This window comes from Chelonoidis abingdonii, chromosome 3 (genome assembly GCF_003597395.2).
Source record: "Chelonoidis abingdonii isolate Lonesome George chromosome 3, CheloAbing_2.0, whole genome shotgun sequence".
In the NCBI taxonomy this organism is placed as follows: domain Eukaryota; kingdom Metazoa; phylum Chordata; order Testudines; family Testudinidae; genus Chelonoidis; species Chelonoidis abingdonii.
The window spans coordinates 163,405,470-163,430,952 of record NC_133771.1 but is presented as its reverse complement, the minus strand read 5'-3'; the positions used below and the strand labels follow the sequence as shown (position 1 = coordinate 163,430,952).

The following is a 25,483-nucleotide window of genomic DNA, read 5'->3' as shown; positions in this document are numbered from 1 at the left end:
TACCAAAATCCGCCTTCCTGAAATCCATTGTCTCTATTTTGCTGTACTCCCTTCTACCCTTCCTTAGAATTGCAAACTCTATGATTTCATGATCACTTTCACCCAAGCTTCCTTCTACTTTCAAATTCTCAACGAGTTCCTCCCTATTTGTTAAAATCAAGTCTAGAACAGCTTCCCCCCTAGTAGCTTTTTCAACCTTCTGAAATAAAAAGTTGTCTGCAATGCAGTCCAGGAACTTATTGGATAGTCTGTGCCCCGCGGTGTTATTTTCCCAACATATATCTGGATAGTTGAAGTCCCCCATCATCTGCAAATCTTGGGCTTTGGATGATTTTGTTAGTTATTTAAAAAAAGCCTCATCCACCTCTTCCACCTGGTTAGGTGGCCTGTAGTAGACTCCTAGCACGACATCACCTTTGTTTTTTTACCCCTTTTATCCTAACCCAGAGACTCTCAACACTTCTGTCTTCTATGTCCATCTCCACCTCAGTCCAAGTGTGTACATTTTTAATATATAAGGCAATAAGCATCAAGAGATGCTTAAGAGCATACGGGCCCTGTGTGAGGCCCAAACACAGCAGGCAGGTGAGTATCCAGCCAAGGGGTGCTCAGTCAGGGCTGTGGGTGACCAAGGGTGTCGGCAACCCCTTTAGTCCCTTTCTACAAATGTTCATGTCACTACATTTTTGTTCACAAGAATATTCACAGAAACAAAGCAGCAGCTGGCACCCATCCTGAGAGCTCATGCAAATGTACTTGCACCATATGGGTCTGGCAGCTATCTTGGAAGTGTTTTGTGGGTTTGGGAATCATCCAATAGGGAGCAGAAACATTATCCTGTGACTGATGTCCAATCACACAGCACAAAGAGTGCCCGTTCAAGCAAATACTCAAGGAGTATTGCTAATTTTGCTAGCGTAGAGGGCATAAGGCTCAAGAGGGTTTGGCGCATTATGTCAATATTTTATTTAGGGCTCACTGTGACATCTGGTGGTAACAATCCACCAATTTCAAGAAGTCTAGTTCTATAGATACTCCTTTCCACTCACATGTGTATTAGTGAGTCTCTGAGATTTCATTTTAAATTACTAGCGATCCTCCGTAGCAGGTGCTCTGTTAGCATCAGAATTAGGACATTTTACTCCAACCCAGAAGCAGACACTTACAGCTCAGAAGCCATAGACTGAGACTCAAGGATCAAAATTAACACTGCTTGGGATCCAGGAGATTTTCCTTAAAGCATTAGACACTGAGTTGTTGTGTGTTAAAAAGAAAAGATCATATATATGACTTTAAAGAAGAGGAAAGGGTCAATGAATGCTCACAGCTAGCAGATCCTGGCACCTGCTAATAAGAGAGCTTGGGTGAGTTAGATAATTTTTATGGCTGAATTTACACACTGTGACTGCCAGAGAATTGTCACCACTGTCCTTTTGTTTGCTGACTTTACAGATACTTTTGTTATGCTAGGTTTAGATGGATGATTAAATGTGCATTGGATGTAACATTTCCGTAGCGTTTCAGGGCGTACAGAGAAACAGAATGTCCTACCAGGAAGAGAAAAATTAACTTGCAGACTGAGGAAATCTGTACCTGGCTATATGTGCCTTCCGTCAAAATTTTGGGTTAGTTACATTCAAGCTCTTGAGAGTCTTACACAGTGAGACTGGAACAATTAACATAATGAGAAGCGGGTGGAAGAGCCATTGAACCAAACTGTAAACCCTATATATGATGGAACCACTTCAAGCCAGGGGGTGCAGCAGCACCCCTAGTTCCAGCCCCTGTGGTCTTACATATCTGGAATTTGAGAGTCCACTGACATAGTTAGGGTATAGATTAGAGATGGGCCCAAGCTACAAGCCTGAGATGTAAACTTTGAGGGTGTTTGTATCTGAACAATTCCCTCCGCTGTATGTGTGAATCTTTTAAATAACACAGATGCAGATAGATCTTTTATTCCTGCTTTGTAACTTTATTTCCAAAGAGTTTAAAATTCTTGACTTCAGAAATAATAAAGTGTCCAAGTCAGTGGAAAGCTAGTTAGGTAGCTTAATCCTATCCCTCCGAGTGACTGCAATTTCTTTCCCTACATGTGCTATATTTGTAGGCGCCTATTTCATTCTCATCTTACTGGTAAGGACATAGTTTCATAGGCCAAGTAGTGTGTACAAAGCTATAGATAGAAAATCTCCACTTAGCATTAGTGTTGCAATCAATTTAGGGCTAAGGCTGAGGAGAGGAATTTTACACTCAGATCCTACAGCTGATTTATTGCAGCATTCACTACAACGGGGGAAAGAGACCGACAGAAACCACACACACACACCCACACCCAACCACCCAGGATTATTCCTTAAAATACCTCCTGTGGTTTGTGCCAATAAGAGCATTTAAAATATGCTACTGGAGCCTTTTATTCTAATTTCTTTACATGACATATTGTTAAGTGGAAACAGGCCTGATCTAAAACCCTGGAAATTTTGCAGCGTTCTTAGGCCCATGCCATCCAAGGGACCAGTACAATATAATAAAGCCCAGAGCAGGCAGGTCACATTCACAGGGGATTTCCTTCTCCCTAGGCAGAGATTAGATGTTTTAGGTACACTGCATCTCCCTTGAAATAGCAGATTCATTGTTCCATTTGACCTGCCTGCAGGAATAGGAAAATGACATGCTGAGTGAATTGCCTACATTAGCCTTGAACTTTCTCTGTGTGCAGAGTTCTCAAACTAAACTCTGGTCTGAACATCCCCCAGTCCAGCCTTGGGAAGGGAAAGAGGGAGGGAGAGACTTGGAAGCACAAGGAAGGAAAGGGAAAGACCAAAAATAACAGATGCATGCTGTATTATGAAAGCATCATAAAAAATAACCCGCAAGGTTACTGTCCGGCTATTCCTGTGTAACAATTGAGTATCCTCCTCGTCACCACAATTCTTTCCTAGCACACGCTCTCCAAACTTAGCAATCCTAAGGCTGGGGAAAGATTTCACTGAGTCTGCAATGTTCTCTTGACCTGCCAAAGCCCAGATAAATAGCCACACAATCTCCCTTCCCACAGCTAGCCCCATAGTAAGGGAAACCATGAAATAATAGTGGAGGAGACAACTGGAAAAGCAGCAGAATGTGTAGCACTCGCCTAGATGAGTTTTGCAGACACTCCGTCCGGTATTCCTCCAGTGCTGTATTGTGGGTGGTGCAGATTGTGGTCTATGTAAAGTCAGGTCACCCACAGCTCTGTGCAAAGGCAAAATGTTTAGGCATAAGAACGGGAGTTACCAGAGGGCAGTTTTCAGCCTTAATGCTGAATTTCTTGGTTGTGTGCAGCTTATGCCAGTTAGTTAATGTGATGTAAAACAAGTTGTGTTTGTTTGATTAAAGATCCACTGCAGAGTAGGAATGTTGACCTCACTGTCCTGACAAAGCACCAGGTTGGCTAATTAACTGCATTCTGCCAACCTAAATGCACCCTAAAGTTTTAATGGAACAATTTATTCCAGTATTTACATTTTCTTCTCCTGGAACAACTTGTGTAGTGGTGTCGGTACGAAGTGGCTGTCTTACCCTAGATATACATCCAGCAACCCTAAAATGCAGCTATCATCCATAGGGCCAGATAGTCCCCTCTGAGAGATGTCCAGGGAGGAATGGAAGTAGAGGGAAAACCCATTACAATGGCTAAAAATGGGAGCAATAGGAGCTGAGCCAAATAGCATCTTATCATCCCCTCCTTCTGAGTCTGTGGAACATTCCTCTGTCTGCTTGGGGCTCCTCAGATTTAGGAGGGCATGACTGGAGCAAAGAGGAGAGTGGCTGACTATGGTGGTAGAAGCATTCCTCTGCTTGGCATCATCTTCCAACAAACCAGAATGAACAAATGAATGCTGAGCCCTCCACAGAAATTCTTGGGGACTTCTTGCCCCACTCTGGCAAACATCTCCTGGAAAGAGCAAGTGGAGACAGATACAGATAGGGAGGCAATGGCAGATGGCTCAGGCTGGAGAACTGCCAAGGAGACCTGGGGCTTGGCGTAGCATGAGTGTTGAACTCCATGAGACTGCCTAGTGGGTTTTGAGGCAGTCATAGGTTTGGAGGGGCCACTCCACCTACTCAGCGGTAGAGCTGGTGAAGAACATTTGCAAGAATTTTTCTGAAAAGTCTTTTTCCTGTTTTTCATCCAATTTACAGCTTGGCCAGACTTTTTTTCAAATAGCCAAAATTTCAACACTTTTTATTTTAAAAGTTTTCAATTTTGCTTTATTTTTGACTGGCTCTATTTACCAGAAAAGTTTGTATGTACTTTATGTATGCAGACGTGTGGGGTTTAAGCATCTTTTTACCCTCCAAGAGGTTTGTTCTGTCTCATCATTTGCAGGGTATTTTGGAACCCATGAGGATGAACTGTAACATGTAAATGCAATTTAGTATTATTTGTACATGGATTTCTTTTTATTTGTAACTTTCCTGTTTGGCATCCTGCCCTTTCATACCATCACATTTTCACTGAATGCTGAGGATGCTTCACCTCTTCTGTCTTGTTGTTAAACCATAATGCATAATAAATCAGATCTCAAAGCAACTAAACTCACGTGTTTAGTTTTTCTTCTCCAAATGGCCTGAAAAGTTACATTTGAACCAAGCAAAGTGGTTTTTACATTACAACCTACAAATCTTCTGTGTTTTGGGCACTTTTAACAGTTGGTAGAGCTTTTCTGTGCACCCCTCCTGTTAGCATTTTTAAATGAGAGCTGATGAAAGCTACCAGATTGGCTGTCATGGAGACTGAAGTCTTCTGTATATCCAGACAGTGGATACAGGATGGGCAGTGGCCATGCCACATGCCACTCTGCTGACTTGTCCTCAATTGGGGACAAAATCTGTCTGTGCTGCCAGCCTGTTCAATCCTTGGCTTCTTTTTCGGAAACCGCTAAGATCAAGTGGCCAAACATGGTGTGATGGTTTTTGTAATGTGGACAGAAACCACTGACTATTTCATATGGACAGCTCAGCAACTGAAGCCGCTAATGATATTTCAGTCAGTACAAGGCTGGACTGAGTTGATCCAGAATGGAAGGCTTTGTATCTCTGGAGCCTTCCAGTCCCCACTAGAGTAAAATTTATGGCTAACCTCAATACTCCTGCCAGTGGAACTTAATACTGAAAGAAATGTTGATAGACACTCTGCTTTTAGCAACAAAAATCCCAGGCCCCAACATCAAAAAGCTAATGTGTCACAACTTCACCACAAGCCCTTCCAGATTAGAGACCTCTAGAGCCAGTCCCCAGAACTCTGAACTCAGCCTGGAGGTGGGAATATCATTAAGGAGTGACACAAGGTGCTTCCCTCACTTTCCCAGCCAGCCCCAGCCCCTGTTGAAATCTAACAGAAACTCGGGGTTTGGAGTTAAGTGAATGCAGCTTCCTTGGAGGAAACTAACACGCAGCCAACACGTGAATTGCAGTGCAAGTCAGTTGGAAAACAGTTGTTACTGACAAAATAGTGGACCCTGATAATGGAGTGGGAAAGCAGACACAGCCTACTTTAGCATATAACCTTGTGTTAATTGCTGTTCTGTTTACACTACCGCCAAAGGCTATATCTACTGTGATCCCCAGCTTGTGCATATGTACTCGCGTGCGCTCGCTGAGAGCTAGCTGGTGTACAAATAGCAGTGACGGTAGCAGAGGCACGGCCTTGCTGGGCCATGTACATACAGACAGGGTTCAGGCGGGTTTGTACATGGCTTGGCTAAGACATGCTGCAGCTGCCTGCACTCCCGTGGCTACACTGCTATTTATACTCATGCTAGCCCTCATCGAGCTAGTGCGACTATACATATACACGCTGGGAATTACCCTAGCTCATGGTGTCAGGACAGCATTAGGTATACTCACTGAATGCTAAATCTGTGCTGTGTTACTGCTTACACCCACTTTCTACATGTTACCAGCATTACACCAGCACTCAGATGGGCCCTCACTGTGTTATTACCTGGGATAAAGGTCACTCAAATGAAGTATCACATCTCGCAGTGGTCGATTTAATGCAAGCTCAGAAGAATATGTGAGGGGCTGTAGGACTATGTGGTTTGGTTCATTTCCGGTCCCAGTGAAGCTGTGGAGCTTTGGCACCTTCTCTTTCCATGACTGGCAGGAAAGAAATTACTTGGGGCCATTCCTGCTGCTACTGAAGCTAGTGGCAAAACTTCAACTGAGCTGAGCAGAAATGATCTTATCTGGGTTCTACCCTTCCCATATATTGAGCTAAATTAATCCTGGGTGCAATTTCACTGGCTCCAGTGATGCTATACTTGTGATTACAATTAGATTCCCAGAAAGTAGCAGGAAATTTTAATGCAGATATTAACCAATCATGACCCAACACAAGCCCAATAAGGTTGTTCTATACACAGGCAATACGGATGGTACCTGGGATAGTTTGCTTCTATTGTAGCCTCTAGGCAGGAACAGGGGTCTCTTTAAGAAACCACCGATATTTTATTCCACTATATAAGGGAATAGAGAAAGAAACAGTCCTGATTTTTTTTAACTTTTTTAATAATGTTTTAGGACTAGGGTACAAAAAGGTTAATGCATTAATTTTTAAAAGATAAATGCACTGCGGTAAGCACATCCTACGTACATAGAATATATTTCTCTATATAATATCAACACAGATATAAAATAAGTTATGCTTGTATTGTTTTTTTCATCACAGTAGGAGCTCAGCATATATCAAGTGACAACAAGAAGTGACGCCATATCCCATCCCAAACGAAAAAAGTAAAAAGGGGGAGGGGAAAAAACAAATCTAAAATGGGGGGATTATTACCAAAGTAAAATCCCAGGAAATCAGAAATGTCATAGTGAATGAAAGGAAGAGTTGAACATTTCTTGGCTCAGGATGGAAGTTCTGGACGGAATAAAGAGTAATTGTCTGAGGGCTAAGCAAGGGCTCATTACCGGTATCCAGGCTATTGTTCACAAGGACACAGAAAATACAGCAAGCCCTTCCTACTGCTACATGGTGCCTCTGTACTCATGATAGATGATTCATCTGACAGTGCTGGATTTTTGTATAAGATAACATGAGCTTGCGGTTTTCACTGTACACACTTCTGTGATAACAGGTAAACATATCACTTTCTAGGAAGGATAAATACCATCCATTGTCCAGAAAGCTTTCAGAAGGGAAAACACTGAACAGTTCCATACGACACATTCAGCGGATTATTCGAGGATGATGAAGCAGGGAAAATTCCTCCCCTCTAAACCATCTGATCTCTGCCTCTAAACATTCAACTATTTCCATGCCTTTGTCCCCTCCTTCTTGTTGTTTTCCTGTGGGTTGTATTATCATCTGCTTGGCCATGCCCTGAGTCGGAATCTCCCACTGGTGTCAATGGGAGATAAAGGTGCTCAGTAGCTTGGTCGATCTGACCCACTCTGGTTAGAGGAATTCAAGCTGCCAAATTCAGATCCAGATTTCAAAAGCACTGAAGTTTGAGTGTATTCAGATGTGCTGTTTTGGCTGAGCCCGCCCTGATGACAGGGGCCACTTGGAAAATTCAGAACTAGATCTGGATCCAGATTGCAGCCACCTCTATAGACCCTGTCCATGAGGGCTTTTATCTGGGGTTTCTGTGGGGGCTCATCACTAACAGTGATGTGCTCTTTTACTTTAATCTGCAGCTCAGGGACTTTTATGTCGTTTCTCCTTTCCCACCAGGAATTTCACAAATCTCAGGCTGCATCTGAACCCAACTAAATAGCGTGGATGAAGTTCAGGAATGATTCTGGAGATTATCCTCAGATAACTTGTGCCTAATCCAACCCCAGAAGACACAGCCCACTTGATACTTTCCTCCACCCCCTTCTGTCAGCTTCTGCCACTGTCTCTAAGCCTTTCCTTTTCCCTTCATCTTTACAGACTACACATTAGGAAGCAAGGGCATTATATAGGAAGAGTTAGTTGCATGTTATGATGAGAAAGGGCTGGGCTTTTTTGTTTTGCTTTAGGTTTTCCTTTGTACATTAAAATTGTTATAAATCCAAAGGTGACCTCACATCTAAAGGTATAATTTAAGTAAACATATCTCTGGGTTGTCTCTCTTTCCCCCTCCTCCCTTGTGTCTCTCTCTGGTGACCTTCTTTTCACTCTGTCAGTTTCCTCTTGGTTGGAGGGAGGAGATGGGAAGGAAGTTCATTTGGGAGCTCGTGACCTTCTAACTTGACCTTAATGAGATGATTAGCCAAGGCAAATTCCTCATCATCCAGCATCCCGTCCTTGTCGATGTCAGCCAGTTTCCATATCTTGCCCAGTACGGTGTTGGGCAACTTGGATCTCACCATCTCCCTCTTGGCATTGGCCCCAGTTATTTTACCATCGACGGGCGACAGTGTGTAAAAGATCTCATCATACATGGGCTTGTCTCTGGCCACCACCCACTCTGCATCATCGATTCCTTCTCCCGCTCCTTCGCCATAGCCATGTCCGAATGGGCCATGCAGGGTGCCCTCAAAGGCACCTCCCTTCACCATCTGCATGGGTCTTTGGGACTCTTCCTGGCGTACCAGCACCATGAGCTGTGCAATGTCATTGGCCAGCATGTCTTCCACTGTCTCCAGGAGTTTACTCTTCAGTGGCTGGAATTTGCTGAAATCTTGACCCTGCAGCTGATCCTTAAAGCAGGACAACAAGAAAGAGAGGGTAAGCAGCAAGCATTAGTGAGACTTAGCCGGGCTGCTGGGCAGGAGGTGACACAACAGCAGCGCTCAGTACGTCTCTTTTCTGCCACAGATCCCAAAGCACTTTCATAAAGGGGTGTGTGTAAAGATCAGGGACTTGAGTAAGGGGGACCAGGGGAGAGCACTGGTCCCCCTCCTCTGCAATGACCAGATGTCCTGATTTTATAGGGACAGTCCCAATTTTTGGGTCTTTTTCTTATTTAGGCTCCTATTATCCCCCATCCCCATCCCGATTTTTCACACTTGCTGTCTGGTCCCCCTACCCTCCTTTGCCAAAAGCAAAGGGAGAGCTCTCTTGTCCCCTTGGCTGGTACTGCTAATGCAGTAGGTAGACAGACCCCTTCCTTCCTGGCTGATGTGGCAAAAGCTCTCACTTCTGCTTCATTCAACTTTAACCCATGGTAAAGATTATTATCCCCGTTTTATAGATGGGGAGAGACAAGATGCAGAGAGGATCAGAGACTTACGTAAGGACCAGGAATAGAACCTTCTTGCCAAAAGCAGGCACAAGTAATACTATGCAGAACACCCTCCCCACAAGCCAAGACTGCTTGACCCATTCAGCCCACATCTGCCTCTGTGTCTCAGAGCACTTCTGCATGGCTTGCTACACCCCAGCTTGTCTCTCTGATGCTCTGCATGGCAGAGCTCCCACACCCATGCTCCACAGAGGAGGGAGGCCACCGCTGGGCCATAAGAATTGTTTATTTATACGGCTTTGATTTTTGCCACGATGAACCACAATTTCAAGACATGAAAAAGAGGCCAGTACTTTATGGCGTGTACTACGGAATTACTACTCCATGTCACTGTGTGGGAACATACAACTGTAGTATTGCAGGGGAATGTACTATCTCATATTACAATAAAGAGAGGCACGGTTCAGTCTACATCCAAATAGTTTTAGAAGCAACTGTAACATTTCAGGAGTAATCCTTCCTTTAAAAATGCACTAGTGCCCCTCTCCGTTATCTTATGGAGCAAACTGAGGGCATGGCTGGCCTGAGCTATAATTTCATTCTACCCCTTGTACTTCAGGGAATAAACTGATTGCCCGTGAGAATAAGGGGGGGAGGGTCCCCTTAAGCGCAGCATTGTACAAATGGCTGAGTGTATACTTGTTTTCCTCTGAAACATCAGATACCAGTCACTCTCTACTCCTGCTTTCTGGCCTGGAACTTATCTGATGTGACAAACTCACTGGCCTGACTTTCACAGCCCAGTAAAAGAGCTTAGAGCAAGTGTTACTGGTTCATCCTCTACTGAGAGAAGCTAAGTGACATACATCTTTATCCTTCAACCTCCACTTCCTTCTTAAATAGCATCCATTTACTCCTAACAGTGGTATAAAATTCACATCTTAGCACCTAATGAACTAGATCCTCCAGCTGGGTCTCAAGGACTTAAGGGTATTTTCCTTCTCTTTAAATGAACAGCAGATTCCATCTGCTCCATAAAGATGTGGTGGTAATCTTCACTATGCAACCGCTGGAGATAGGCTGCAGCCTGGATTAAAGCCAGTCAGTGGTTTGAACATCTCCAACATGGTTAGCGTACACTATATGAGGTCCTGATCCGGCACTCACTGAAGTCAGTGGAAAGGCTCCCATTGACTTACATGGCTGTTGGCACAATCCCCAAATGTGTAGCACAGAAAACCTGCTTGTCCTTTTAAAAACAGAGAGGGATACTTTGATTGTCACATCCACTTTCTCTACAGGAGTCTTTCTTTGCCAGAAATAAACAAGCAAGGAAGCAGAGAGCAAAAAAAATAGCCCCTATTTGAATACAGAATATTATAAATATTACATCAGTAGCATTTGTGAGGCCAGGCTGGTCCTGAAAGCTGTAAACCTGAGGTCTGAAATAAGACAGAAGGAGCTAAGTAACTCACTGTAAGAACTGTTTGTGCCATAGACTCGAGTGAAGGAGTCTTCCCTCTGGTGAGGGTTTTAACCTGCCATTGTTGAAATATCTCTGTCTAAATATAGCCTGGATATAACACAGGTTTCCTTTCTGCCTTACAAAAGTCCTGACACACTTGTAACAGCATCAGTTCAGCATTGCTTCTGACCGACTCCCTACAGCTGCTATAATGCTCTTGCCTTCGTCAATTATCCGGCCTTGTTATTCCAGTGCTTACCTGCATCTTTCTGAGATTCGGGAAGTCTCCTGGTGAGATCTGATGCTCCCGTTCGATGCGGCTATAAATCTCCCCCAAATTGTTCACAAGCTCCTTCTTCTTATTGTCTTTACCAAACACTGATGGCATTTCCTTCTTCAGGGAGCTAATGATATAGGCGTGGACCTGACGGGCATAAGAAAGAGATGGGAAAGAAGACCAAGGAGAGCATTAATGGGTACATCTGAGCATTATCTTCAGCAGATGGTACTCATGCATCCAAGCTTTGGAGTAAACCCTATCCTCTCTCTCTTCCCCTTCACTGAGCTCTTCCTCTCTGCCTGCTCTTGCTGGTTATCACTACTGCGGAACACATACCGTTCTGAATTGTGCGTCCTGATTGGTCTGACACAAGAACACTGTGCATGCTGGGAGATGTTTGAAAGTCACCTGTCACAGGGAATTGTTTTGTTTCATTTTACACCTCCCTTCAGGACAAAGCATCCTTCCAGCTAGCGATGCCAATTGGGTTAGCAGACACCATGCACTTTCGATCTAGTTCGAGTTTAATCTTAAGGTTCATATTTTCTCTGTGGCCGACTTTAATATGAATACATAAAATGAATATCTTATGTGCAAGGATTCTGCTGATCCAGAGGAACTAATTCCACTGATGTCAACTTATATCAATGTGACTAAGGGCAGAATCTGTCCCAGTGCCTCCATTGCTAACCTGACCTACAGTATTGGGTGAGGCCATCCTTCTATTTCCTCCCCTAATAGTATCGTGTGTTATGCTGGTCCAGATAGGATACAAAAGCCTGAAGTATCACCTGGTCCCTCTTTTCAGCCAGAGCAGGACTGTGACCTACCATATATTTTCAAGAGTAACATTTGGCCCAGTTCAAATAGTTCCAGTGAGGAGGTTTCCACCACTTACTTTGAGCGACACTTCCACAGGGTGCTACTAAGCTCAGAGTATGATCTAGCAGTTTCAGTGAATTGCACTGTATCTCCTTCTCCGGTGTGCATTGTTCCCGTGGGTTTCCTCTGAGCCAGATTTGCTCTGTTAAGACTATTCAGAATTGGAAGCCAAAGGCCCAGAGGTGCTCAAGCACTGGTGTGTGTTGTTAAGTCTGGTGATCTGGGGTGAATTTTAAAGTTGCTACTTTAAAGCAAAGAGACTGTAAGAGATGGTGTCCATCGCCTGCCACTTCCTGTGCTGACAGTCTCCCTGATATGATTGCTTTTGCTTCACCCTACTCCCACACACATTATTATAACAGCACCTCTGGGTACAGCAACAAGGGCTAGTCGCTGCTAGGACATCTGTTTTTCATATACACAGTGCCCCTCCCCTCCCACCCCAGTGCAACATGATGGACAATGGCTATGACCCAGTGAGCTGAAATAGCCAAGATCTCTCCTCCATCCTCCTCACTGTAAACTCTACAAGGCTGAGTTTCTCTGGCAAGACCCACCTTGGCCAGCCGTGCCCGCTTGATGAGATCGTTCAGCTTCCGCAGGGCTGCATTGCGGGGCAGGCTTTGAATATCTCTGAACAGGTCCTGTTCCTCGGCCTCAAACAGCTTGCGGTTGTCAGGGATCAGCAGCGGATGGGACCAGAAAGAGCCGATATAGACCCTGATCACCTCGGGCGTGTTGACGATCTTCCCCAGGGACCACATGAGGGCGCCGTATACGCGCATCAGCTGCTGGGTCTCAATTTGGTCAGCCTTGTTGAGCACCACCCTCATCTTGTCCTCGTGGTTCTTCAGCGCCTTGATGACGTCAGAGAACTCATCTGAGATGTCCAGCTTGTGGGCATCGAAGAGGAGAATGATGCGGTCGACCCGCTCTGCAAACCACTCCAACACGGCTGCAAAGTCATAACCTAATGGGGGAGGAGGAAGAGCAGAGAGACACACATGGGAGACGAGAGAGGCAATGCGGTGCCGTATTCATTGACAGGCTGAGAAAGAATAGGCAACATGCTGCAGGTTGTGCAGAGCTCTGTGGGAGCCAGATAAAAAAGGCACTGGAGACATCACTCTCCCCTCCACCATATCCCTGACTCCAACATGTGTTCTTCCTGCACCTCATTCTGACCAACACTAGTTCACCTAAGACATGCACAGTTTCTTTTATAGACAATAGTCCTCTCCTCTGGACTAGCTATAGGGGAGCACTCAGACAAGTCTTAAAAGTCACACATACAAGAAACTGCCATGTTCAGAATGCAAACTGGTATATCCAGTCACATGACAGGAAAGTCTAGCCTTTTAATTACTTTTCATCAAGGTAACCCACGAAGGCTGCAGGATTCTGGATAATTATAACCTGTACCCTGCCTGCTCTGAGGTGTATTTCTTTCTCCATATTAACAATACTTAGCCGGGGCAAAATTCAATTTGTATTTTTTATATATATATATAATTTTGAGGGATAATATGGATGTTTACTTTTAAACATTTTTTTTAGATTTTTATCCATGTTCACAGTTGCAGGAAATTATAGGAGGGTATCAGACAATAATTGTTTAATGATAGCAGATGCTGAGATTCAAAAAGTTAAAGCTTTCTAACTAGTAAAACAAAAACTGCCAACATCACATGTCAAAATATACAAATATATAAATATCTTTAAATCAAACTCTAATTTAAAGTTCTCAAATAGCATTTCTCTTATGTTGCCTATCTGTAAATGTCGATTATCAGTGGAAATATTTTTCAACTGTTTGTGCGTGTACGACGTTTACTGACATTTAATGACCTTGTCAGGACCCAAATGAAAGGAGCAGCTATAGCATCAACTCAGTCATTTCCGCAGCCAGCCTTGATTACATACCCGTCTCCCCTTTTCCTTTTCAAAGATTGTCTTGTGCTGTAGAGTGCAGAATTTCCCACCCCTCTCTTTTCCTCCTCTCTAAACTCTTTTGTCATTTTTTTAAAAAGCTCCCCCCACCTGCGCGTGTTTTCCTTCTGAGTCTAGCTGTGCCTGTCAGTGCACATGACTACAGGGAGGACTGGAATGCAGCATTGGTGCATGCTAGAGGGCTATTTATCACTCTGCTTGGCACAAATAGGAGCTGTGCTCATAAATTCCCTTGAGTGTCAAATGCAATGCAACACAGCTGAGTAGAATGTAATTCCTTTGGGCTTTGCATGGCCTGCTTGAGTTAGTGAGTCTCATGGTGCTGATTGCTGGAACTTCACTGGCAAAATGTAGCAAGAGATATAAGCAGATGCCCTGCTCCAGGCATTTACTCTAGCGCTGAAATCACATTCCCTTGCCGCTACGTAAGACTCAAGCATGAATGGAAAATGAGTCCCGACAGTGGAAGGGGAAGCAGACAAGATAAACAGGAAAACTATTTGCTTCCATCAGATGTTTCTTCATGGGACAGGTTTCCTTCTGCCAGCTTGAGAGGCAATCAACGGATTTATCCCAGCTCCAGGACTGACAAGCATTTCAAATCGGCAAGTGTGATGGGGAGGATTTTTCATAGGGTGGACTAAATTTAAAGAGATATAGGTCCTGTTGTGAACACCTCTGTAGCGAGCCCCAGCTCCATGCACGCTCTGTGGCACTTGATCTTATTTCCCCATGTAACTAAGCTCTAAGAGGGGATAAAATAGACAAGCCATTTATTCACCCCAATTGCCTTTCGTAGCCAGCAGCCTCCACTGTGCTAAACGGCACAGCTTCCTGAGCCGTTTGGCTCCGTCCACCAGTGTTTTGGTGACTTCTACCCCTGCACACCTCAGATTTTGGTGTTGCCTGCAAATTTGAATCTGGCCATTGAAGTTATACGAACGAAAACCCTAAGGAAGTGAGATTGCATCTTCCATCCACGGAGAGATTGGTTCTGAGTCAAAAAAGCTCCTCCTGGATACCTAAGGGCATCCTACACTGGGCTACAAACCCGTGGGGAGTTTCATGACTTGAATACTAATAGGCTCAACTGCTGTGACAGTATATCAGCTCTGGGGAACACCTGGGATTGCTCTGTAGGTCAGTCTTCAGCACTATTCTAGGCCCTTTTGCATTCTGTACTGGCACTGCCCATGCTAACGCCAAATGAGTTCCCACCAGGCAACATAAACCTGTTTCCATCAGCCTACTTTGGAGTAATCCCTTCATTGCATCATCTTCAGCCTATGATCTTATCAGATGTCACCAGGTAGGAGGGATCAGTCCTAAATAATAATAATACTTGGCACCTCTAAAGCAAGGACCTCAATGCGTTTCCAAAAATTAATGAACTGAGTCTGATAACACCCCAGGGAGGGAGAGACGTTTTATCATGCCCAGTTTACAGATGTGAACACTGAGGGACAGAAAGGTTAAGTGACTTGCCCAAGGCTGCATAGTTAGTCAGTTGCAGAGTCAGAGAGGGGCATATGAACAATGTTGAAGGAGCGGAGATGATAGTCAGGAGAGAGAGCAGCCACACTAAGTGATCAGAGTTTAGTGAGACAATTGAGTGAGTAGCCACTTTGGTCAGAGAGATGATCCCTGAGGAGGCAGGCTCTAATGGATCAGATAGGATGTCAACCTGGGAGCCGAAACCACCAGGGTTGAGAGCAGGAAACTGGGCAGTGGAAGGAGAGGCAAGAGGCTGTGTTGGAGAAGCGGGCAGGGAGTCAGGTGGGTATAAGTGACAGCTACATGGAGGGGCAAATGGAGAAGAGTTCGATGGAGCATTCTTTAGAGAAGGAGTGAGAAGGGGGAAGAGGAAGGGCCTAGAGGTGGAAACAGGAGGAACCCGGTGCCCTTGCCATGGCTCTTTGTCATGAAACAAGGTAGGGAGGGTACAAAAATGCTGTGGAGACAGTGGCTGCAGGGACATGGGGATCTAGGTTTCAGCCAGAGCCAGGAGAAGGAGGGAGGGAGAGCTGAGGGGGTCATGGAGGGTGGTGATCGTCTTTGAGGTGGAGTGGCTGTTCCAGCTGGAACAAAGGATGGAGGCATGGGGGTGAAGTCTGAAAGGGAGGAGACAAAGGTGCAAAGGAGGGCAGGAGGGCCAACGCTTGGGCAGATGCCTCTCGAGATGAGGATAAGTGGATTTATGGGGAGAAGATAGGGTGAGGAGTATAGTTAGAGCTGGGGGGAGCAGCAGCAACAGGAGGGCAAAAGGGAAGATGAAAACAGAAGGAGACATGATGGATCCTATATTCTGCTTCATATCTTGTTCTAACCTATTGTTTTAAACAGCTGCCCTGTTCCTCCACAGAGGTGGCTGCATTTCAGTGATGGCTAAAGATATTTCTCTCTCCCTTTCTAGATGTACTTGTAAAGTGCATAGGAACTCTTTAGGATGAAAAAGCTTATATGACTGTAACATGTCATCATTCTCAGAGCAGGGCTCATCATGATACTTCCGCCATTGCCTGTGTTTAAGGAAATAATCCAACACAGAGCTAGCAATTTAAAGCACTAATAGTGCATGAAAAATGGTGGGTGGGTGGATGTGTGTGTGTTAGAGAGAGAGAGAGAGAGAGAAGAAGAAGAAAAAACTGGGTAGTGGAAACCTCTCACACATCTTGGATATGTAAATGTTGCCAAAGCAAAGGTACAAGTGACCACACTGCAGTGCAATGTTAATGTGAACTTTATAACACTAACATTTACATTAACAAGTATTTGGAATGGAACAGAGCAATCTCTGTTTTTGTGGTGTTTATTGTAGTGGTTTCAGGCTACAGGCCTTGGCTACACTGGCGCTTTACAACGCTGCAACTTTTGTGCTCAGGGGTGTGAAAAAAACACCCCTCTGAGCGCTGCAAGATACAGCATTGTAAAGCCTCAGTGTAATCAGGGCTCCCAGCGCTGCAAGCTACACCCGTAGAGGATGTGGAGTACGTGCAGCGCTGGGAGACCTCTCTCCCAGCGCTGGCGCTGCGACCACACTCACACTTCAAGTGTAGCCAGAGCCTGACAGACCAGGGGTCTGATTCTGTTCTCACAGGGTAAATCAAGAATAATTTCAACAACAGCATTTGAGTCAGATGGGTGTAAAACTTAGGGGAGATGAGCCAGTTCTCATGTTTCTAAACCGAACCCACATTCCTGGCAACAGGCTGTTTATTTTTACACAAAATATAATGGCTACTTTCTTTAAGTGTTATATCTCATCGTTTGTACCAGCCAGACTAAGCATTTCTTGGTACTTGGAACCACATTTTGAAAAGAGTTCAAAGTGAGATTTTTAGTGCTCAGCCCCCAGAACTGGGACCAAATTTTCAGAAGAGCAAATTTCCCATTTAGGCACATAAATAAGGTCCAGATTTTCAAAAGCACTCAGCATCCAGCAGCTCCTATTGTGACACTTATGGCCAGGTGTCTTTTGAAAATCTGATCCCATTTACGAATATTGACTTCTGAAAATCTGGCCCCAACTGAGCGTGCTGAGGCCTTGGAAAAATCTAGCCCTTAATGACCATCTGCAGTAGGAACCTTCACTCATCTAGCCACAGCTACTGCCAACTTCAAAATACCTTTACCATCAATCATTATTCAGTGCATTGAAAGAAAAGTGATCTGCTTACATACTGTAAATTGATTTAAAATCTGCTTCATAACTTAGTAGAACATTCCCTGATTAATAAATGAGACACTTATAGATGTTTTCTAAGTCACTATGGTTATAAAAATAAAATATCTTACAGAAACCTATTAGGAATTAAAATGTTGTTTTATTTCAAAAATGCAACATTTGCCTCTCTGCTGTTGGTGGAAACACAACTGCAGCATTTCCATCACTGAGCATTCAAAATTTATGAGTAAGGCCGTGAAAAAAATCATGAGACTGGCTTAAAAATTATGAGACATTAAAAATAAATCTTGGGTTCTTTTTATTTGTTCTGGTTTCTGAACCTTTAGTGTCACATTTTCAAGCATTTCTCAGCAACCAGGATGGTTACAACTTGCTTTTTTAAAAAGAAACCTGAGTTTCATGTAATCATATGACTCCCGGAGCAAAGGCATTTGGTAAAACACCAAATATTGTGATAATATTACAAGAGCTGGCAATACTGTAACAGCATTGTGCTAATGGATGAGAATGAGGAAGTTGAAACTGACCAATATAATTTCATCCTGGGAGTTGAGTGAAATGCAAAATGTAAGCAAACAGCATGTGTGGTGAAGACTAGGCATAGGTTCAAAATTCTTCCCTTTTTAATGTTGGTTATCACACTGTTCTTGATATTACATAAGAACAGCCCTACTGGGTCAGAACAAGGGTCCATCTAGCCCAGTATCCTGTCTTCCGACAGTGGCCAATGCCAGGTGCCCTAGAGGGAATGAACAGAACAGGTAACCATCAAGTGAGCCATACTCTGTCACTCATTCCCAGCTTCTGGCAAACAGCTTCTGGCAAACATCCCCCCATGAACTTACCTAGTTCTTTGCTGAACCCTGTTATGGCCTTCACAACATCCTCTGGCAAGGAGTTCCACAGGTTGACTGTGCGTTGTGTGAAGAAATATTTCTTTTTATTTGTTTTAAAACTGCTGCCTATTAATTTCATTCGGTGACCCCTAGTTCTTGTGTTATGAGAAAGTGTAAACAACACGTCCTTATCTACTTTCTCCACACCACTCATGATTTTATAGACCTCTATCATATCCTCCCTTAGTAGTCTCTTTTCCAAGCTGAAAAGTCCCAGTCTTATTAATCTCTCCTCATGTGGAAGCTGTTCCATACCCTTAATCATTTTTGTTGCCCTTTTCTGAACCTTTTCCAATTCCAATATATCTCTTTTGAGATGGGGTGACCACATCTGCACACAGTATTCAAGATGTGGGCATACCATGGATTTATATAGAGGCAATATGATATTTTCTGTCTTATTAGCTATCCCTTTCCTAATGATTCCCAACATTCTGTTTGCTTTTTTGACTGCTGCTGCACGTTGAGTGGATGTTTTCAGAGAACTATCCACAATGACTCCAAGATCTCATTCTTGAGTGGTAACAGCTAATTTAGACCCCATCATTTTATATGTATAGTTGGGATTATGCTTTCCAATGTGCATTACTTTGCATTTATCAACATTAAATTTAATCTGCCATTTTGTTGCCCAATCACTCAGTTTTGTGAGATCCTTTTGTAGCTTTTTGAAGTCCGCCTGGGTCTTAACTATCTTGAATAGTTTTGTATCATATTGGTAAAGAAACTTCTTGTAAAATTAGTTCCATGTTGATAGTGTCCATTTAACTTAATTTTTCATGCAGGATAGGAGGTGAAAAGCCCTCTGACTTCTCTCCTTTCTGCTCCAAGCACAGTCATTACAGGCAGAACCTATTGGTGGGTTCTGTAGTAACATAAGATTGCTATTGATTTCAACTTTACACTGTATCATGAAAATGCATGACTCTCCTGAACAGATTTGCTTCTAAAAAGAATGACTTTGCCCTGAATTTCTCATCACTGATGCTTATTCTTCATAAGAGAGACATCTGGGCTAGAATATACATTTCCTTGGCTGTGCAGATCCCTGGGCTGGACTTGAGCCAGCAAAAATGGATGCGGCTAAATGCATGTGTTGGAAATGAAACCTAAAGGCAATTTACCAGGTCTCATCTTTTATTTCCAGGCTAGGCTCTCAGGGCTTGTCTACATTACTCACAGGATGGATGGGCAGCGATCGATACAGCGGGGGGGCGATTTATCACCTCTAGTTTAGATGTGATAAATCGACTGCAGAGCGCTCTCCCATTGACTCTGGGGTACTCCATCAGAGTGAGAGGCGCAGGCGGAGTTGACAGGGGAGTGTCAGCCGTCGACTCACCGCAGTGACACTGAGGTGAGTAGATCCAAGTACATCAACTTCAGCTACGTTATTCACATAGCTGAAGTTGGATAACTTAGATCGATCGCACCCTCTCCCCCCTTCCCCACCCAAGTGGAGAACAGGCCTCACACTCAGCCGCTAGTGGGTGAAGAAAAGCAGACTGGCTTAAAGGATTTTCACTAGGAGAAGATTTAGTTTAAACAAGCACTCAGATTTCTGGATGTCTATTCAAACCTTACCTCAACCAGGAGCCCAATATAGCCCAGCCAGAACACCACTGCATTCAGTGAAATTCCATTTGCTTAGCCAAGGGCTATCTTTAGGCCAGCGTGAAGCTGTCAATAATTGGTTAGCAAAGTGTGCAATGCTTAGCCCTTCAGTGCTGCACTGCTATAGCAGAGGATGAGTAATTGTTATCAAAGGATTATTGGCTTATTTAGGGGTGTGGTGCAGTTTACTGCTTCATGCAGGGCATTGCTGCAAAATAAACAGAGGCAGCATGGCCTAGTGATTTGCACATAGGGGCAAGGAGGCAGAAACCTCTGACTCCTGGTCCCTACTCTGTTACCGAGTCATTGTGTGACATGGCACAAGTTGCACCTCCCCCCTTGTGTCACAGTTATTCACATTTTACAGGTGCACATAAAACTCCCCTCCCAGGAGCATGGTGAGGATTAGTTATGCAATATCTGAACAATGCTCTGAAGAGATAAAATATTCAGTATTATTATCAAACGATCAAAGCGGCCAAGACTACAAAGCAATCACTGCTTTGGTACGAATACCTCCATACAGGCATCTACGTAGACTGCTATAGCCCTCCTCTTGAGCTGGAGGAAATAAAAGAACGGGAAAGGAAATGGAGTGAGACAGAGCTAGATAATGACAAATGCTTTAAACATGGACACCGACAGCCATCTCAGCAAGGGAAGGAGAGAACAAATGACCACTCTTCTCATGCCCAGGAGAGTCCAGAGCAGTGAAGGGATGCCCTGTGCTGTGGCTTCCAGGCAACACTTCCCTCAGGTACTTTAAATCAAGCCACCTTTTACCTCCCAGTGAGGTAGCTCCACTGCTGAAGCACAGCAGCATTGACTCTAGTGATCCCAGGGCAAGGAGTGTGCTATGCTCCAGGAGTGGAACAGGGCAGATTGCTATGGGCAGCTCATCGGCAAAGTTCCATACCTTTCCTCATTTCACAGCCATCTACCTCCCACTGTGTAATTTCCCTCTGGCACTCAGCCTTCTGACTCTGGCAGCACGAGCGATGGGAGTTCTCACTGCACACTTAGACGCCCTGGACCTTTGCACTGACAGACAGTATGGGCTTTCAGCTCCTCAGCGTCCTGCGCCTGACTGTTCCTACACCCAGAATCTCAAGGACCCTCAGGACTTTCTTTTGGTAGGGTGACCACTGGTAACGTTAGGACCTAGCTCCAAGCCAATGCTCTTCCTTTCTGTTTACCCATAGCACAGCTGCAGCATGGGCTGTGATACTGCACTCCTGTGTGCCTCATCCCTGCTTGGGAGGGACCACCCCTAGGAGTGGGTGAGGTGCCTAACCTCCAGGCTCTCTCTACTGAGACTGTCAGCAAGGGGGCAGTTAGTGCTAATGTGTGCTGGTGTTCTGAGGGGTCACCTGCCTACTGGAAATGGACTCTGACACCCCCCCACCACATTTGACAGTGGCTGTTCAGTAGCCTAGAAGACCGCAGTGAGTTTTGGTCAACATGACCCTTCGCTGGGTTCACATTAGTGAGAGGCTCCATACCTCACCCTCAGTCCCCTGAGCCATGTAGACTCCAACGTGTACTGATTCTGCCTTGAACCAGTGTGTCCCGGCAGCACCCAAGACTCCCTGAACCACTGGGACAGGGATTATTTCTATGCTTCTTTTCTGAGGACTAGTGGAAACACGCCAGGCTCCTGTGGGTTAAAAACCCCTTCAACATAGCATGTAGGAGTCTCCTAGTGTAGTTCAGTTCTCCGTTTTCCCATAATGCCCTCTCCACATCAGTGGGAGAAGGAGATCTATAGATGCCAGCTAGACGTTACTAGCTGGAAGGAGAGCCCTTAGCTTAAAGGGTTTAAAAAATAAAATAAAATGCTGGTTTAGTTCATTCAAGGGGAGAAATAAATCAGCTACATTCTACGTATTTCACCACCTCTATTATCAGCCTTATTTCCCCCTTCAAATAATTTTCAAATATTGGGATCCATGGAAGCTGCCCCTTCAGGACCTGACACCACAGGTACGCTGGGGTGAGGAAAGCAAGGCTTCATAGTCGTTACAAGTGAGCTCCCCGAACGAAAGCCATTCCTTCCCCGCTCCTAGCTATTTTGAGGTCCCAGCTAAGACACTTCAAGGTCTCCACTGGGAAACATCTGCCAGACATTTGTCTCAATTAGGCACCTAAGTGAAATCTCAGTGAGCTGGCAAGGTGTGTGTGTGTGTGGGGAGGGCGGGGGAAGCATTTTGCTATGTCAGCAATTCCTGGCACTTTCCCATTCTCTTTCCAGAAACCACACTGCTGCTCCACCCACCTCTGACACCAGCTTGCCAATGAGAGCAACTGGCTAGCCAGGTGGGTTTGGCCAGCCTCCCCACCTCTTCTTGTTTCTTCTCCATCATACTTGGGAGTTAAAATTCCCCTTTTCAAGAATGGCTTCCTTGAGAAGAGCTGTGCATCACAGAATCAGAGAATATCAGCGTTGGAAGGGACCTCAGGAGGTAATCTAGTCCAACCCCCTGCTCAAAGCAGGACTAATCCCCAACTAAATCATCCCAGCCAGGGCTTTGTCAAGCCGGACCTTAAAAATTCTAAGGACGGAGATTCCACCACCTCCCTAGGTAACTCATTCCAGTGCCCTCTTAGTGAAAAAGTTTTTCCTGTGGGCAGCCTCTTCCCTCATGCGTCACACCCTTTAGACTCTTTCTGTGCTGTAAAGCAGATCCTTCAGGGGTGCAAGTCACCATAATGGCATTGATTTCAACAGAGCTACACGTATTTACACTAGAGGAGGATCTGGTCCTACAACCCTAACCAGGTCATTGTACAACGTGCTACAAGATGAATGTAGACACAGCCCAGCCACATACCCATAATTTGGCTAAAGCCTCAGATGGTCCTGGATTTTAATTCAGTTATGGGGACATTAGGTCTCTTCTACACCATACCCTTTGATTAGGTGGTGGTCAGGGGACAACCACGCTGTCACTGCTTCCCTTGATTTGGTTATGATTTTAGTGTAGAAAGGGCTTTGGTGTGTGGGACAATTAGCTGCTCAGACAGCAGCAGATGACCACGTTCTTCCTTACACAAACTGTGTGGCAGGCAGTTGTTGGTGATCCAAGATGCAACTGGAGCAGTACCCTTGATTTTTTACTTCAAGTCACAGGCCCAATCCATCACCACCTGACTGCATTAGAGTCAGTAGAGTTAAAAGAAGAACTGGGTCCCATGTGCTGAAGCAGTCCTCCAGCCTGCAATCTGCAAACGGGTAGTGTATGAACAACTCACACAATGCTCCCATTATACTGCCTGCCATAGCTAAGACGGGGGAATAGGACACAGGGTATGTCTACACTGCTATCAGAGTAACCCACGCTAGCTGTGCCCTAGCTAGCGCCGATAACCCTGGGCAGCATGGGCTAGTTAATCAAATACATACACAGGCTCTTGGGTGGGGTTCTACAGCCTGCACTGTCATGGTTTTACTGCTGTCATTATTCAAGCTAGATAGATCCAACCTAGCTTGGAAATATCCACAATACTGCAGTCACATCTCTGATTGCAGTGTAGACGCATCCTCAGAGGCACGTAGAAAAGCAGTGGAGAAATTTACAGCAGAGATTGCAGAAAACACTGGTCCATTTTGCTACAGGATATTGTGTGTGTATCTTATACCTCTGTTGGTTTTTCAACTGAGAACTTGCTACTGGGTGTCAGCAAAAAGCATTAAACCATGTTCATTGCAGAATTGGTTACTCAATGACAAGAGAAAGTGAAATGCACAAGAAAAAACCTATTTATAGAATGGAGATGAGTGTAATACTAGAAAAGGCATCCAGGGCATCAGAAACATTAGGGGAAGGGCATGCATTAAGATGAGGGAGAGGGATTAGCAAGACCTGCATTGTGATTTAATTAGCAAGCATTAAAACATGACTTTCACAAACATTTATTTTTTCAGAACTGTGTTTGGGGTTGTCGTATTGCTTACTAGGTTATTCATCCTAGTGCCTGCATAGCGCTTTCTATGATCAAGACACTCTGCAGACATGAACTGCTGTATCACCACAATCTCAGGAAATGCAAGTGTCACCAATCCCACTTGACAGATGAAGAAACAGATTCCGAGATGTTATGGCCGAAACACTGAAGGCTATCCACTCTTTTTGGGTGCCTAAGATGAGGCATCTGCATGTCTCAAGCTGGGCTCCCAAAAATGGAGACACCCAAAATGAGTAGACACTTTTGACATTTCTGTCCTAAACAATTCCCCCAAGGGCACATAGCAAGGGGTATAGGGGCAGAGCTGGGGTTAGCACAAAGAAGTCCTGAATACCACTGAACCGCATTGCTCTCTTGCCACTCTCTGCTTTGAGTCAGGTCAGACACCTGTCAGTTACAGCCCACACTCCTGCTGAATGCCCACCCAGAACATGTAGTGCAGAAAATAAAATAAAATAAATAAATAAATGGTAAGGAAATTACCAGGCGACCAGACCTTCTCAAGCCTCAGAAGAGTTCAGCTTAGGTTCCAGGTCAATGCTTATTCCATTTGTATAGGTTCTCCCATCTCTGCTTGGGTGAGATGCAATTAATTCAGTCTCTGTTGGCAGCCCATTCTGGGACCATTTCCGGTGCCATATAGGATACTGCACACTAAATCCAATATTAGATCAATACGACCATAAGGTGACTCTGAAGACTCTCGTTATGGTTACCTACCTCTTCAGTTTTAATAGTTTAGTTTGAAAAGAAACTTTGAATACTCTATTTGTGTCTCCAAGCCAGAAGATGGCCTAGCCCTTACCTCGGCTAATTCTTTGCTTCTCTCCTGAAAGGATCCCCGGAGTATCAATCACACTGATGCTTTCTAGAACTGGGTTGGGCAGCTGGGCACATACAAATCTGTGTAAAAAGAAGGGGAAAAAATCTAGTGATAAACTGATACCTCAGGATGTATGTATAATTCAGCTCCTGGTCTCATTTACACTGCGGTAAATCCAGAACTCTGTTGACATCAATGGAGTTCCTCTGGATTTACACAGGTAGAAATGAAGCCAGAATCTAGTCCCTTCTATGCTTATTTGGAGCTTCTGGAAAATATTTTTATGTTCACTCTGTTGGCATGCGGCACTTTTTCCATGTGGGCCCCAAATGTAGGTTGCTAAAGAAAAACAATGTGCGAATCCCAGCATGGAGAAAACTATTTTCTTTTGTTGTTTAGCTTGCAGTGAGAAAGGATTTTTGTTTTTCTTCCTGTAAACATTCCCCTGCAGGGTTCTGGACTCAACTGAGCTGAAACAGCAACATATCTGAAAAAGCGACAGCGTAGTGCTAATGCCAGGAAACCCAAATGCAAAGCTGGCTATAAATGGAAACCAAAACTCACCATTCTGACCTCACTGATGAGAAAGCCAAAAGAAGACCAAATGCATACACTGTTATTTATCTTGTTGGTCCATGGTAGCATTGCATGGGTGCCCCTTTTGCAATCATATCACAAGAGAGGGGAGTTGTGTGTGGGGCAAGGTGGAAGGCAGTGGAAGTTGACCTGAAAAGTAACAGCCATGCATTGTCATG

At 44.5% G+C, this 25,483-nt stretch overlaps 1 protein-coding gene across 1 annotated transcript in view; it reads right to left on the bottom strand.

Moving 5' to 3' along the window:
- Positions 1 to 6,550: 6,550 nt before the first annotated feature.
- Positions 6,551 to 25,483, bottom strand: part of EHD3 (EH domain containing 3) — a 35,516-nt gene continuing 16,583 nt past the window's right edge. Inside the window, exons 3-6 of the mRNA XM_032798228.2 lie at positions 24,711 to 24,808; positions 12,352 to 12,764; positions 10,892 to 11,056; positions 6,551 to 8,682 (exon numbers count right to left, since the gene is read on the bottom strand). Coding sequence (XP_032654119.1) covers positions 8,155 to 8,682; positions 10,892 to 11,056; positions 12,352 to 12,764; positions 24,711 to 24,808 — 1,204 coding nt within the window. The 3' untranslated portion in view covers positions 6,551 to 8,154. The remainder of the gene's footprint in view (positions 8,683 to 10,891; positions 11,057 to 12,351; positions 12,765 to 24,710; positions 24,809 to 25,483) is intronic.